The sequence below is a fragment of the Sinocyclocheilus grahami genome, unplaced genomic scaffold, assembly GCF_001515645.1.
Source record: "Sinocyclocheilus grahami isolate Dianchi unplaced genomic scaffold, SAMN03320097.WGS_v1.1 scaffold811.1, whole genome shotgun sequence".
Classification (NCBI taxonomy): Eukaryota; Metazoa; Chordata; class Actinopteri; order Cypriniformes; family Cyprinidae; genus Sinocyclocheilus; species Sinocyclocheilus grahami.
This window is the reverse complement of record NW_015505990.1, coordinates 483,175-495,322: the sequence shown is the minus strand read 5'-3', so window position 1 is coordinate 495,322 and position 12,148 is coordinate 483,175. Positions and strand designations below refer to the sequence as shown.

General features: G+C 34.2%; 2 protein-coding genes across 2 annotated transcripts; both read left to right on the top strand.

The window, feature by feature from the left end:
* Window positions 1-5,380: 5,380 nt before the first annotated feature.
* On the top strand, window positions 5,381-6,937 carry LOC107562192 (cystatin-B-like). Its single transcript, XM_016246778.1, has 3 exons — window positions 5,381-5,549; window positions 6,524-6,619; window positions 6,727-6,937. The coding sequence occupies exons 1-3, from the start codon at window positions 5,487-5,489 to the stop codon at window positions 6,853-6,855; spliced, it is 288 nt and encodes a 95-aa protein (XP_016102264.1). The 5' UTR covers window positions 5,381-5,486; the 3' UTR covers window positions 6,856-6,937.
* Window positions 6,938-8,480: 1,543 nt separating this feature from the next.
* On the top strand, window positions 8,481-10,268 carry LOC107562188 (cystatin-B). The gene is made up of 4 exons (XM_016246774.1): window positions 8,481-8,551; window positions 9,363-9,432; window positions 9,652-9,759; window positions 10,149-10,268. Exons 2-4 carry the CDS (start codon window positions 9,373-9,375, stop codon window positions 10,266-10,268), a joined length of 288 nt encoding a protein of 95 aa, XP_016102260.1. The 5' UTR covers window positions 8,481-8,551; window positions 9,363-9,372.
* Window positions 10,269-12,148: the final 1,880 nt, after the last annotated feature.

The window sequence follows — 12,148 nt, the reverse complement described above, 5'->3', positions numbered from 1 at the left end:
GCTTGAAGGTTTTCAATAGTTTAAGTTTTAGTTTAGTAGTTTTAAAAGCTAGCAATGTGGTTGCTAAGGTGCTCAGGGTAGTTATAGATATAATATAGTTGTTATATTATAGTTACAGATAGAAATGGTCAGATAGATAGATAGATAGATAGATAGATAGATAGATAGATAGATCACCTGGAATAGTTGCTAGGGTGTTGCTAGGGTACTTGGGGTGGTTGCTAGAGCAGTTGCAAGGGTACATGGGGTGGTTGTTAGGGTGTTGCTATGTGGTTGCTAGGGTACCCAGAGTGGTTGCTAGGATGTAAACTAGCAATATGGTTGCTAGTTTACATTTGCATTTAGACATTAATGTAGTTTACCTGGGGTGGTTGCTAGGGTGTTGCTATGCGGTTGCTAGGGTACCTGGGGTGGTTGTTAAGATGTTGCTATGGGGTTGCTAGGGTACCCGTGGTGGTTGCTAGGGTTTTGCTATGCGGTTGCTAGGGTAATCGGGGTGGTTTCTAGGGTGTTGCTATGCGGTTTGGTAGGGTACCCGGGATGGTTGCTAAGGTGTTGCTATGGTGATGCTAGGGTACCTGGGGTGGTTGCTAAGGTGTTGCTAGGGTACCCGGGATGGTTGCTAGGGTCCCCGTGGTGGTTGCTAAGGTGTTGTTATGGGGTTGCTAGGGTGTTGCTAGGGTACCCGGGATGGTTGCTAGGGTTCCCAGGGTGGTTGCTAAGGTGTTACTATGGGGTTGCTAGGGTACTTGGGGTAGTTGCTAGATTACCCGTGATGGTTGCTAGGGTGTTGCTATGGGGTTGCTAGGGTACCCATGGTGGTTGCTAGGGTGTTGCTATGTCGATAGATAGATAGGATAGATAGATAGATAGATAGATAGATAGATAGATAGATAGATAGATAGATAGATAGATAGATAGATAGATAGATAGATAGAGAAATAGTCATATTAGATAGATAGATGGAAATGGTCAGATTAGATAGATAGACAGACAGACAGACAGATAGACAGATAGATAGATAGATAGATAGAAAAACTGACACTAAACAGAACTAGACTGAAAAGTTTGTAGACAAACTTTAAGTTGGCTTGAAAAAGCATAGCTAGAAAGTTTGAAAAACTTTTAAAAGTTTGCAGTCTGAAAGTGTTTAGTTTGAAGTAGTTTGAAACTTAAAATAGTTTTTAAAGATTAAAGTTTGAATGTTTTCAAGGCAATACAGTCTATCAGGAAAACAGAGAGGTATAAAACATATTGCTAGGGTACCTGGGGTGGTTGCTAGGCTGTTTCTAGCATGATTAGCATGTTTCTAGCATGATTAGCGCATTGCTAGCACAATTAGCATGTTACTAGCATGTTTCTAGCATGATTATAATGTTACTAGCATGTTGTTAGCATGATTAGCATGTTACTAGCATGTTGTTAACATTTTGTTAGCATGATTAGCAAGTTACTAGCATGTTTCTATCATGATTAACATGTTACAAGCATGTTGTTAGCATTATTAGCAAGTTACTAGCATGTTGCTAGCATGATTCTAGCATGATTAACATGTTACTAGCATGATTCTAGCATGATTATCATGTTATTAGCCTGTTGCTAGCATGATTAGCATGTTACTAGCATGTTTCTAACATGCTTACCATTTTGATAGCATGATTATCAAGTTTCTGGCATTTTTCTAGCATGATTAGAATGTTACTAGCATGTTGTTAGCATTATTATCATGTTACTGGCATGGTGTTAACATTTTGTTAGCATTATTAGCAAGTTACTAGCATGTTTCTAGCATGTTACAAGCATATTGTTAGCATTACCAGCAAGTTACTGGCATGATTCTAGCATGATTAGCATGTCACTATCATGATTCTAACATGATTAGCATATTACAAGCATGATGCTAGCATGTTTCTAGCATGATTAACAAGTTGTTAACATTTTTCTAGCATGATAAGCAAGTTACTAGTATGTTGTTAACATGATTCTAACACGATTAACAAGTTACTATCATGTTGTTAACATTATTAGCAAGTTACTAGCATGTTGTTAACATGATTAGCAAGTTAATAGCATGTTGTTAGCATTATACTAGCATGATTAGCATTTTACTAGCGTGATTCTAGCATGATTATCATATTACTAGAATGATGCTAGCATGTTTAACAAGTTGCTAACATTTTGTTAGCATGTTAAGCATGTTGCTAGCATGAATCTAGCATGATTAACATGTTACTAGTATGATTCTAGCATGATTTGCATGTTGCTAGCATTATGTTAGCATGTTTCTAGCATGATTAACAAGTTACTAACATTTTGTTAGCATATTTCTAGCATGATTAGAAGTTACTAACTTGTTGTTACCATGATTAACATGTTACTGGCATGATTCTAGCATGATTAGCATGTTACTACCATGGTGTTAACATTTTGTTTTCATGATTAGCAAGTTACTAGCATTTTTCTAGAATGATTAACATGTTACTAGCATTTTGTTAACATGAGTAGCATGTTACTAGCATGTTGTTCACATTATTAGCAAGTTACTAGCATGTTGTTAACATGATTAGGACATTACTAGCATGTTGCTAGCATTTTGTTAGCATGTCTAGCAAGTTGTTAACCTGTTTTCTTACATGATTAGCATGGTGTTATCATTTTGTTAGCATGATTAACATGTTACTAGCATTTTGTTAACATGATTAGCAAGTTACTAGAATGTCTCTACCATGTTACTTGCATGATGTTACCATGTTTCTAGCATGTTTATCAAGTTGCTTGCATGTTTCTAGCATGTTACTAACGTAATGCTAGTATGTTTCTAAAGTTTAACAAGTTGCTATAATTTTTTTAGCATGTTTAACAAGAGGCTAGCATGTTTCTAGCATCATTAGTATGTTACTAGCATGGTGTTAGCATTTTGTTAGCATAATTAGCAAGTTACTAGCATTTTGTTAACATGTTTCTAGCATGATTAGCAAGTTACTACCAAGTTTCTAGCATGATTAACAAGTTTCTAACATGTTGTTAACATGATTAGCACGTTATTAGCATTATGTTAACATGATTAGTATGTTAACAGCATGTTGCTAGCATGATTCTAGCATGATTAGCATTTTACTAGCATAATGCTAGCATGTTTCTAACATGTTTAGTAAGTTGTTAGTATGCTTCTAACAATATTAGCATTTTACTAGCATGTTGGTAGCATGATTAACAAGTTAACTATTATGTTGCTAGCAATATTCTACCATGATTAACATGTTTCTAGCATGATTAGCATTTTACTAGCATGATGCTAGCATTTGTCTAAGATGATTAGCAAGTTACTAGCATTTTGTTAGCATGTTTCTAACATGATTAGCAAGTTACTAGCATGTTGTTAGCATGATTAGCAAGTTACTAGCATTTTGTTAACATGTTTCTAGCATGATTAGCAAGTTACTAGCATTTTGTTAACATGTTTCTAGCATGATTAGCAAGTTACTAGCATTTTGTTAACATGTTTCTAGCATGATTAGCAAGTTACTAGCATGATTCTAGCATGATTAACATGTTATTAACATGATGCTAGCATGTTTCTAGTATGTTTAACAAGTTGCTAGCATGTTTCTAGCATGTTTACCAAATTGCTAGTATGTTTCTAGCATGATTAGTGCGTTACTAGCATGGTGTTATCCTTTTTTAGCATGATTAACAAGTTGCTAGCACGTTTCTAGCATGATTAACATGTTACTAACATTTTGTTAGCCTGTTTCTAGCATGATAAGCAAGTTATTACCATGTTGTTAGCATGTTTATAAGCTAATCCAGCTAAAACCAGTTGATTCAGTTAAAAAAAACAGTTAAAAACAAGCTAAGACCAGCCTGGCCTGCTAAAAAAAATGGCCCAAACCACTTTAAAACCAGCTTAGCCTGGTTTTAGCTGTTTTTTTCAGTAGGGAGTTGTTAAGCTTTGTTATAGCAATAGACAGTTTAAATACACCATAAGTCTTATTGTATAAAGTTGAAAGTCTATGGGATTTTAGGTGGTTTTGATAGTCTGGTTTACGAAAACCGTAAGCTAGATCAGTTAGAAAAGATATAGCAACCCGAGTCAGACCAGTCTGAAGGTTGTAGCTTTAAAATTCTAGGAGGAGATACATTTTAAAATTTGGTCTCAGAAGAAGAAGAAGAACTCAACTTTAAATAGCATTTCAGCAAGTTGGCTTTCACAAACTTTAAGTTGGCTTGAAAAAACCTAGCCAGAAAGTTTGAAGTAGTTTTAAAAAGTAGTTTTAAAAGCTTGAAGGTTTTCAATAGTTTAAGTTTTAGTTTAGTAGTTTTAAAAGCTAGCAATGTGGTTGCTAAGGTGCTCAGGGTAGTTATAGATATAATATAGTTGTTATATTATAGTTACAGATAGAAATGGTCAGATAGATAGATAGATAGATAGATAGATAGATAGATAGATAGATCACCTGGAATAGTTGCTAGGGTGTTGCTAGGGTACTTGGGGTGGTTGCTAGAGCAGTTGCAAGGGTACATGGGGTGGTTGTTAGGGTGTTGCTATGTGGTTGCTAGGGTACCCAGAGTGGTTGCTAGGATGTAAACTAGCAATATGGTTGCTAGTTTACATTTGCATTTAGACATTAATGTTGGGGTGGTTGGGTGGTTGCTAGGGTGTTGCTATGCGGTTGCTAGGGTACCTGGGGTGGTTGTTAAGATGTTGCTATGGGGGTACCCGTGTTCTGATATCCCATGTGCATGTGGTTTGATGGTTAAAAATATTTTTTAATGATATTTTTTAAATAATATTCAATAGTGTGAAATAAGCATAAAAATTATTGCCCATAAACATAACAGAAAATGTGCTGACAGAAAATTACTAGTACCATTTTTCTTACTTTTGACTGTCAGAACAAAGTCTTGTCCACTTTTATTTTTCAGTTTATTCCAAAACTATAGATAGATAGATAGATAGATAGATAGATAGATAGATAGATAGATAGATAGATAGATAGATAGATAGATAGATAGATAGAGAAATAGTCATATTAGATAGATAGATGGAAATGGTCAGATTAGATAGATAGACAGACAGACAGACAGATAGGTAGATAGATAGATAGATAGATAGATAGATAGATAGATAGATAGATAGATAGATAGATAGATAGATAGATAGATAGATAGATAGATAGATAGATAGATAGATAGATAGATAGATAGAATAAATTAGTTGAATGAGTTTAAATTGCTGACTCATTCAAACCTCCTACACTGTAAAAAAAATAATTTTTTTTTGTACCACAGATATAGTTCTGTAGAATTTTCCACTTAATTTTTCAACTAAATTCAGCCCCTTTGATGTGAACACATGGCATTGACGGCTCATGTCATGTGACTTTGGCAGCATAAATAGTTGATGAGAATCTCTTCTTGGAGTCAGACTGCCTGATAATTCATCGGTACTTCATCCAGACTTTGATCAGCAACACACTGCAGCAATGAGTTTGCCTTGGAAACGGACAGAGGATTCCACTCCAGATGTTCAGAAGTTCTGCGATCTGGTAAGAGACAGACAATCCAACATTTATAGATTGGGAGACTGAAGCAGACTATGTCTATTTTCAGTTGCATAGTTCTTAGCTAAAATAATATCTATAACACAGAGGCATTAAAAAATCCCTCTGTACTAGTTTCTCTAAAGACGTCCATAAACTAGACTTCAGTTCTATATATAAATACTTAGATATACTGATTTCTGAGGCCGGTTGCATAAACCTCTTAGACTAGTCTTAAAAGTTAGACACCTAATTTTTTTCTGCAAGACTGGTCATCATTTTTTTAAGTCAGTTACATAAAAATGTAGATTGATCTAATTTGAATCTGAAAGGAGAGACTGATAACCACTTGGTTAACTGCTAGGTAGTCAAACTAGTTCTTAAGACAGTCTTGATGCCCAGTTTTACAGACAAGGCTTAAGCCTAGTCCCAGACTAAAGTGCATGTTTCGGCTGTCTTAACTGAAAGCAACTTGCACTGACACATCTTAAGATATCTTAGTGGCATTGATTTGTATCAAGGTGTACACTAGTAATGTATTTTCTAAGGCACGTTTACTTAAATGTCCAAATTTAACTAAGGCTTAATCCTGGCTTAATCTAAGCCCTGTTTGTGAAACCAGGCCTTAAAATTTTATATTTATACATAAATATTTATATTTATTATTACAGTTTAAAAGATTTTATATTTTAATATATTTTTGAAATGTAAAATATAAAACATATATATATATATATATATATATATAAAAAAAACAAATTTTCCTGTGATGGCAAGTCTTCAGTGTCACATGATCTTCCAGAAATCATTCTAATATGCTGATTTGCTGTTTAAGAAATATTTCTGATTATTATCAATGCTGAAATCAGTTGTGCTTTTTGATTAATAAAAAGTTTTTTTTTATAAATAAATAAATGCATCTTTGAACAATATTGTATATAATATGTAGATCAATGCAAAATGTGTATCTGTTTATTCAGGTGAAGAAAGATTTAGAGGATAAGATTGGACAGAAGTCTGTGTACAACGCCCTCACCTTCAGAGTGACTGATACTGAAATACAGTACATAGCTAAGGTAAATGGGTGTTTTCTTTATTAATTTGTTTAAACAACTTTTCTTGCAGTATCTACTGTCCATATAACAGTGTACAATGTGACGGTCTCTTCCTCTTCTTCTCTCAGGTGCATGTTGGAGGGAATGAATATGCTCATGTGAAAATCTCTCAGACTCTCCCTTGCTATGGAGAAGAAGTGAAGCTGGTTGATTATCAGTTTCCTAAAAAAATGTTGGATATAATCGAACCCTTCTGAAGACTTCTGAAAGCATTATTCTGTCCTCACAGAGCGACTCATAAAAACACTTTTCAATAAAGTCCTGAAGCATAACTGTCTTTGGTGTTGCCGTCTTTAATGTTTGATCTTTTCACTGTCAAACTGAAAATGCTAAGAATAAAATAGGAATATTTAAATATAAAATGACCAAAAATAAAAAATATAGAGCTGTCCTTTAACAAAGTATCCTTATTCCCATGCTGTAGCTTGCCATTTTCTGTTTTACAAGCCTTTAGAAGTGGTGTGCGTTTAAAAAGTGTGAATCCACTGCTCAGGGTTTCTTAAATTAAAATACCTGAGGTGTGTTGTCAATAGGGAAGCCAGTATGAAAACTCCTTTAATATAGCACTATCTTGTGGCACATTTCTCACTAAATGTCCTACATATAATGTTACAAGTTATTGAAATTACAGGCTGCTGAATTTTCATTGGTTGTGGGAAACCAAATGTGTTCATGTAGTGCATGTAAATTCTTGCTGCAAAAAACCCCCCAAAAAAACTAGTGTGAATGTGAATTTATTTCATTTTGGAAATCCCTGTTATTATAGCATTTCACACCACTGAACATGTCAATTTCCCAGAAGTATTTCAGGGAGTTATTTTCAGGAGTTACTCACCAGTTGGTTGATAAAATTCTTAGGAACGGCAAAAAAATGATGTTTTACTCACATTAATAGCACAATACTGAACAATATTTAAAACTCTTAATAGAAGTAAAATGACCAATATTTAAATCTTTTCATTGCCTTTGAATGCTCAGATGTGTGCCCGAGTCACTGCAGCACTGATATATTTGCTAGACAACAATATGAATACAGTATAGGTCTAGCTAGATCTATCTAGCTAGATACATTATGTATTGTGTTTTTAAAGGTAACATTTTATGTTTTGTACCTGGTTCTTTTCTGGCCTTAGTTACTTTATTTAACTGTGCATATTTGTACTTTTTCATGTAAATGATTTATTTTGTTTCACATAATACCTTCTTGGCAATAAAAATAAGGGTCAGTAATTACCGTGCCAGAGTTTTAATTGACACATGCCTCTTACAAACGCATGTGCCACAAAATACAGCGGCACAAACACCTAAGATGCCATGCCACTTCATGTTAATAGTCCTTCTCAACTACTGCCAAGACAACTGTATCACAATCCAACTGGAAAGACAATATTTGGTATTTTAACTGCTTGGTATTTTAAGGTCCAATTCTCACTATTAATTAACTATTAACTACGACTTTTGCCTCAATAAACTCCTTATTACTGCTAGTTGTTAGTTAGTAAGTAAGTTAGTTGTTAAGTTTAGGTATTAGGCATGTGGAATATGTATGGCATTTTTTACACATGCTAGAAACGTGGCTTTCAGATTGCTATCAATGAACACACGCAGGTTCCTAACTGATGACGAAGAATTGACAGAGCAGCCATCAAGTGTTAGAGAGTATTCTAGATTATTACATGTGGAGGTTTTGGGTCCAATAATTAAAATCTGTGTTCAGAATTTAGTAGCAGGACTAGTCATCCGTGAAAAAATATAGAGCTGAGTATCATCAACATAACAGTGAAAACTAACACCATGTTTCCTGATTATATCTCCCAGGAGTAGCATGTACAGGGTGAAAAGCAATGGTCCTAGTACTGAGCCTTGTGGTACTCCATACTGAACTTGTGAAAGGTATGATACCTCTTTATTTACGGTTACAAACTGGTGATGGTTGGATAAGTATGATTTGAACCATGCCAGTGCAGTTGCACTAATGGCAACATAATTTTGTAGTCTATTGAAACGAATGTTGTGGTTGATAGTGTCAAATGTAGCGCTAAGATCCAGTAGCCCTAATAGAGGGATACAACCATGATCAGATGATAAGAGCCAGTCATTTGTAACTCTGATGAGAGCAGTCTCGGTACTATTATAGTCTAAATCCTAAATCCTTTTCTAGTATTCTTGACAAAAAAAAGCGAGATCCGCGATGGGTCTGTAGTTAACTAATTCTCTAAGATCAAGTTGTGTTTTTTTTTTATGAGAGGCTTAATAACAAGGATCTGCGACTTCAGAAAGCATCTCTTTTAGTAGCTCTAAAGTGTTAAAGGTACCAGAATGACCATTTCATTTCACATTTTTCTCATGGAGTGCATTAAAACTTATATTTACACAAGTGACAAATAACATTCCTTTAGCTGGGTTAATCACTTTTTATCATCCATTTGTGATGATAAAATTCCAGTGAGAAGCAGAGTATGCTGAGTGTTTTTTAAATTAAACAAAAGCTCAGTGTGAAATCAGCTGTGAAATAATCGTTATCAGTTCCATGGAATTGTCCACTGTAATGTACAACTAATTTAGGCAACTTTCATGTGATCATGTGGTGTTCCAATGACAACTCAGGTCATGTGATCTTGACAGCATAAATAGTGGATCAGTATCAATCAGCGAGTCAGACTGCCTGATAACATTTATATTTCATCCAGACTTTAATCATCAGCACTGCAGCAATGTCTTGCTGGAGCCCGGTGAAGCCTGTCACTCCAGAGGAGAAGCACATCTGCCTTGAGGTAAAGGACTCAAAATCACTCATGTTGTGAATGCATTTTTTTTTTTTTATTGCGTAGTAAACTTATTTGGGCTCTGTGAATGGTGGGGAAATATTTATTTTTTAAGAGATCACTCTGTTTTGCTTTTCAGTCACAATTCATTTTATATGTGTTTCTTTTTATATCTGAATTTTATATGTAACTCCAGAAACGAATGAATTCTATCTTCTGTTTATTCAGATGAAGTCACAAGTAGAGACGTTGGCTGGGGGAAATTTTGCCGTTTACATTCCTGTAGATTTTATTTCCAAAAATGAGGGTGAAATAAACTACACATTTGTGATAAAGGTGATTGTCTATTTTTTTATGGTGCTTTTATGATTTTGAGCTTGTGAATTATTCCAAGACACTTTTTATTTGATAATTTAATGTCAAGTGATTTGCATCTCGACTGTGAAGAAGCACCAAGTCACTGTATAAAATGTATCTGCATACAATTAAAACAAATTTCGCAGCTTTGTAGAAATGCTGGAAAAATCTAGTCCGAGTCTGCAGCAGTCACTATCTCTAATGTTGCACTTCGTGGAAAAAGACTGATTTTAAGTTGTTGCTGCTATGAATGAGGTGAAGAGATCACGTTTATCACTTGCTGCTTTAATGCATCACATCTGGTTAGGGCAAGATGAACTTGTAGTGTTTCTCTGTATAAATTAACATGTATAAACTCTTTCTCTCAGGTGGACGTTGGAGGAGACAAGTGTCTTCATGCAAAGATATTTGAATCAGGTGGTGGAGAACTGGATGTGCAAGATATCCGCTACCCAAAATCCTGCAGCAACACTCTGGTCCCCTTCTAAACACTTCTAACCGCATAGAGAAATAGTCTGTCTTATCAAATAACAGACACATGCATACTGTAGGGCAGGGGTGCCCAAACTCGGTCCTGGAGGGCCGTGTCCTGCAAAGTTTAGCTCCAGCTTGCCTCAACACACCTGCCTGGAAGTTTCTAGTATGTCTAGTAAGAGCTTGATTAGCTGGTTCAGATGTGTTTAATTAGGGTTGGAGCTAAACTCTGCAGGACACCGGCCCTCCAGGACCGAGTTTGGGCACCCATGTTGTAGGGGAATTGTTCAAAACTAATACATTCCTCAATATTAAAATCAATATTCAAACCCTCCAGTGTCAGTGTGTTTATGTGTGGATGCAAACAAAACCATTAATTTCACATTACTAAAAATGTTTTATGCTGAAATAACTGAACAGAAAGTGCAGAATTTTCCTAATTAAATTAATATGAATTAAATAATTAAAAACGTAATAAATAATGAATATAATTAAAATAAAAAAGGAAAGTAAAAACAGTAATATTGCAAAATATTATCACAACATAAACTGTTTTCTATTGTAATATGTTTTAAAATAAAATGTATTCCTGTGAAGTAAAGCTGAATTTTCAACAGCCATTACTCCAGTCTTATATACTGTTACACCTTCAGGAACAGGAACTTGCTAAATAAAGTTAAATATTAAGTAGATAAATACTGTATATGGAACTATTGCACTGGAAATTATGGTCATTTCAATGTTCATTTCTTTTGTTTGATTTGAGGTGAGGTGTTTAACTTGTATCAGTTGATGAAGAGCACGACCCAACTGAAGTTCAAGTGTAGCGTTATTATTAGTCACATCAATAAACATAAGTCTGTATATTAATTCACAACAATGTATTGCAAGATTGCATGGACTGGTGAGAGAATATGATCTTAAAAATTGTCTATATTTAGATAGAGCTTAATTAACTCAAAGAGCTATATGCCAGCATTAATTTTTACTCGGGACATTTCTGCTACTGGAGTTTCAGATTAATCAAGTTTATTTGCAGTGCACTATACAGAAAATGTTGATGTTTGTAATATAAACATATATTATAATATTTGTTCATATCTTCATGCCTTATAGTTGTATTTAGCAGATTAGAGCTGGGGTCTGGACAAGTTTATCACTATGAAGTTATCCTGCAATCACAAACTATGTACCATAGTATATATGTAAAAAATAAATAACAAAAGAACACAAATAATTTAGATGGTAAGTTGTAGTCGATGCATTTAAAAAAAAGTGAGAAAAACACAAATGTGTACAATTTTGAATTTTTACATTTACTGTAAAGAGGACGTTAAACGTGTTTTAGTCTTTCAAGACTCATGAATGTTACAGAAAAGCATTTTTAAAAAATCATTATCTGGTCAGTTTTTGAAGTGGTGTACCATTATGGTGGTATTTTTCTTTGCTTTTGATATTCCAGAATTATGTGCATGTGGTTTGGTGGTTTAAATGAATAAACTCCTTTAATATAGCACCATCTTGTGGCTTAATTCTCACTAAAGTTCATACATATCATTTTGCACATTTATCCCAAATTATTGAAATGACAGGCTGGTGAAATGTAATTGGTTGTAGGAAACCGAATTTGTTTATTAAGTGCATGTAAGTTGTTGTTGCAAAGAAATTGTGGGAATTTCATTTTAGAAATCCCTGTTATTATGTTTTTCTTATTTACTTATTATACTTATTCTTCCGTCATCAGTTTGGTCCGTGCTTGATTATGACTTCAAAGTTTTGAATTCGTTTTTATTTTTGTATTTTCCATTTTTATTTTAGGTTTTAGTAAATTTTTGTGTTTTGTGTGTGTGTTTATATATATATATATATATATATATATATATATATATATATA

Excerpts from the sequence above, each read along its gene's own strand:
- LOC107562192 (XM_016246778.1), top strand. The coding sequence starts at position 5,487 with ATGAGTTTGCCTTGGAAACGGACAGAGGATTCCACTCCAGATGTTCAG. Across the intron at positions 5,550-6,523 it reads TTCAGAAGTTCTGCGATCTG|GTGAAGAAAGATTTAGAGGA; the intron begins GTAAGAGACAGA and ends CTGTTTATTCAG. Across the intron at positions 6,620-6,726 it reads AAATACAGTACATAGCTAAG|GTGCATGTTGGAGGGAATGA; the intron begins GTAAATGGGTGT and ends TTCTTCTCTCAG.
- LOC107562188 (XM_016246774.1), top strand. The coding sequence starts at position 9,373 with ATGTCTTGCTGGAGCCCGGTGAAGCCTGTCACTCCAGAGGAGAAGCAC. Across the intron at positions 9,433-9,651 it reads AGAAGCACATCTGCCTTGAG|ATGAAGTCACAAGTAGAGAC; the intron begins GTAAAGGACTCA and ends CTGTTTATTCAG. Across the intron at positions 9,760-10,148 it reads ACTACACATTTGTGATAAAG|GTGGACGTTGGAGGAGACAA; the intron begins GTGATTGTCTAT and ends TCTTTCTCTCAG.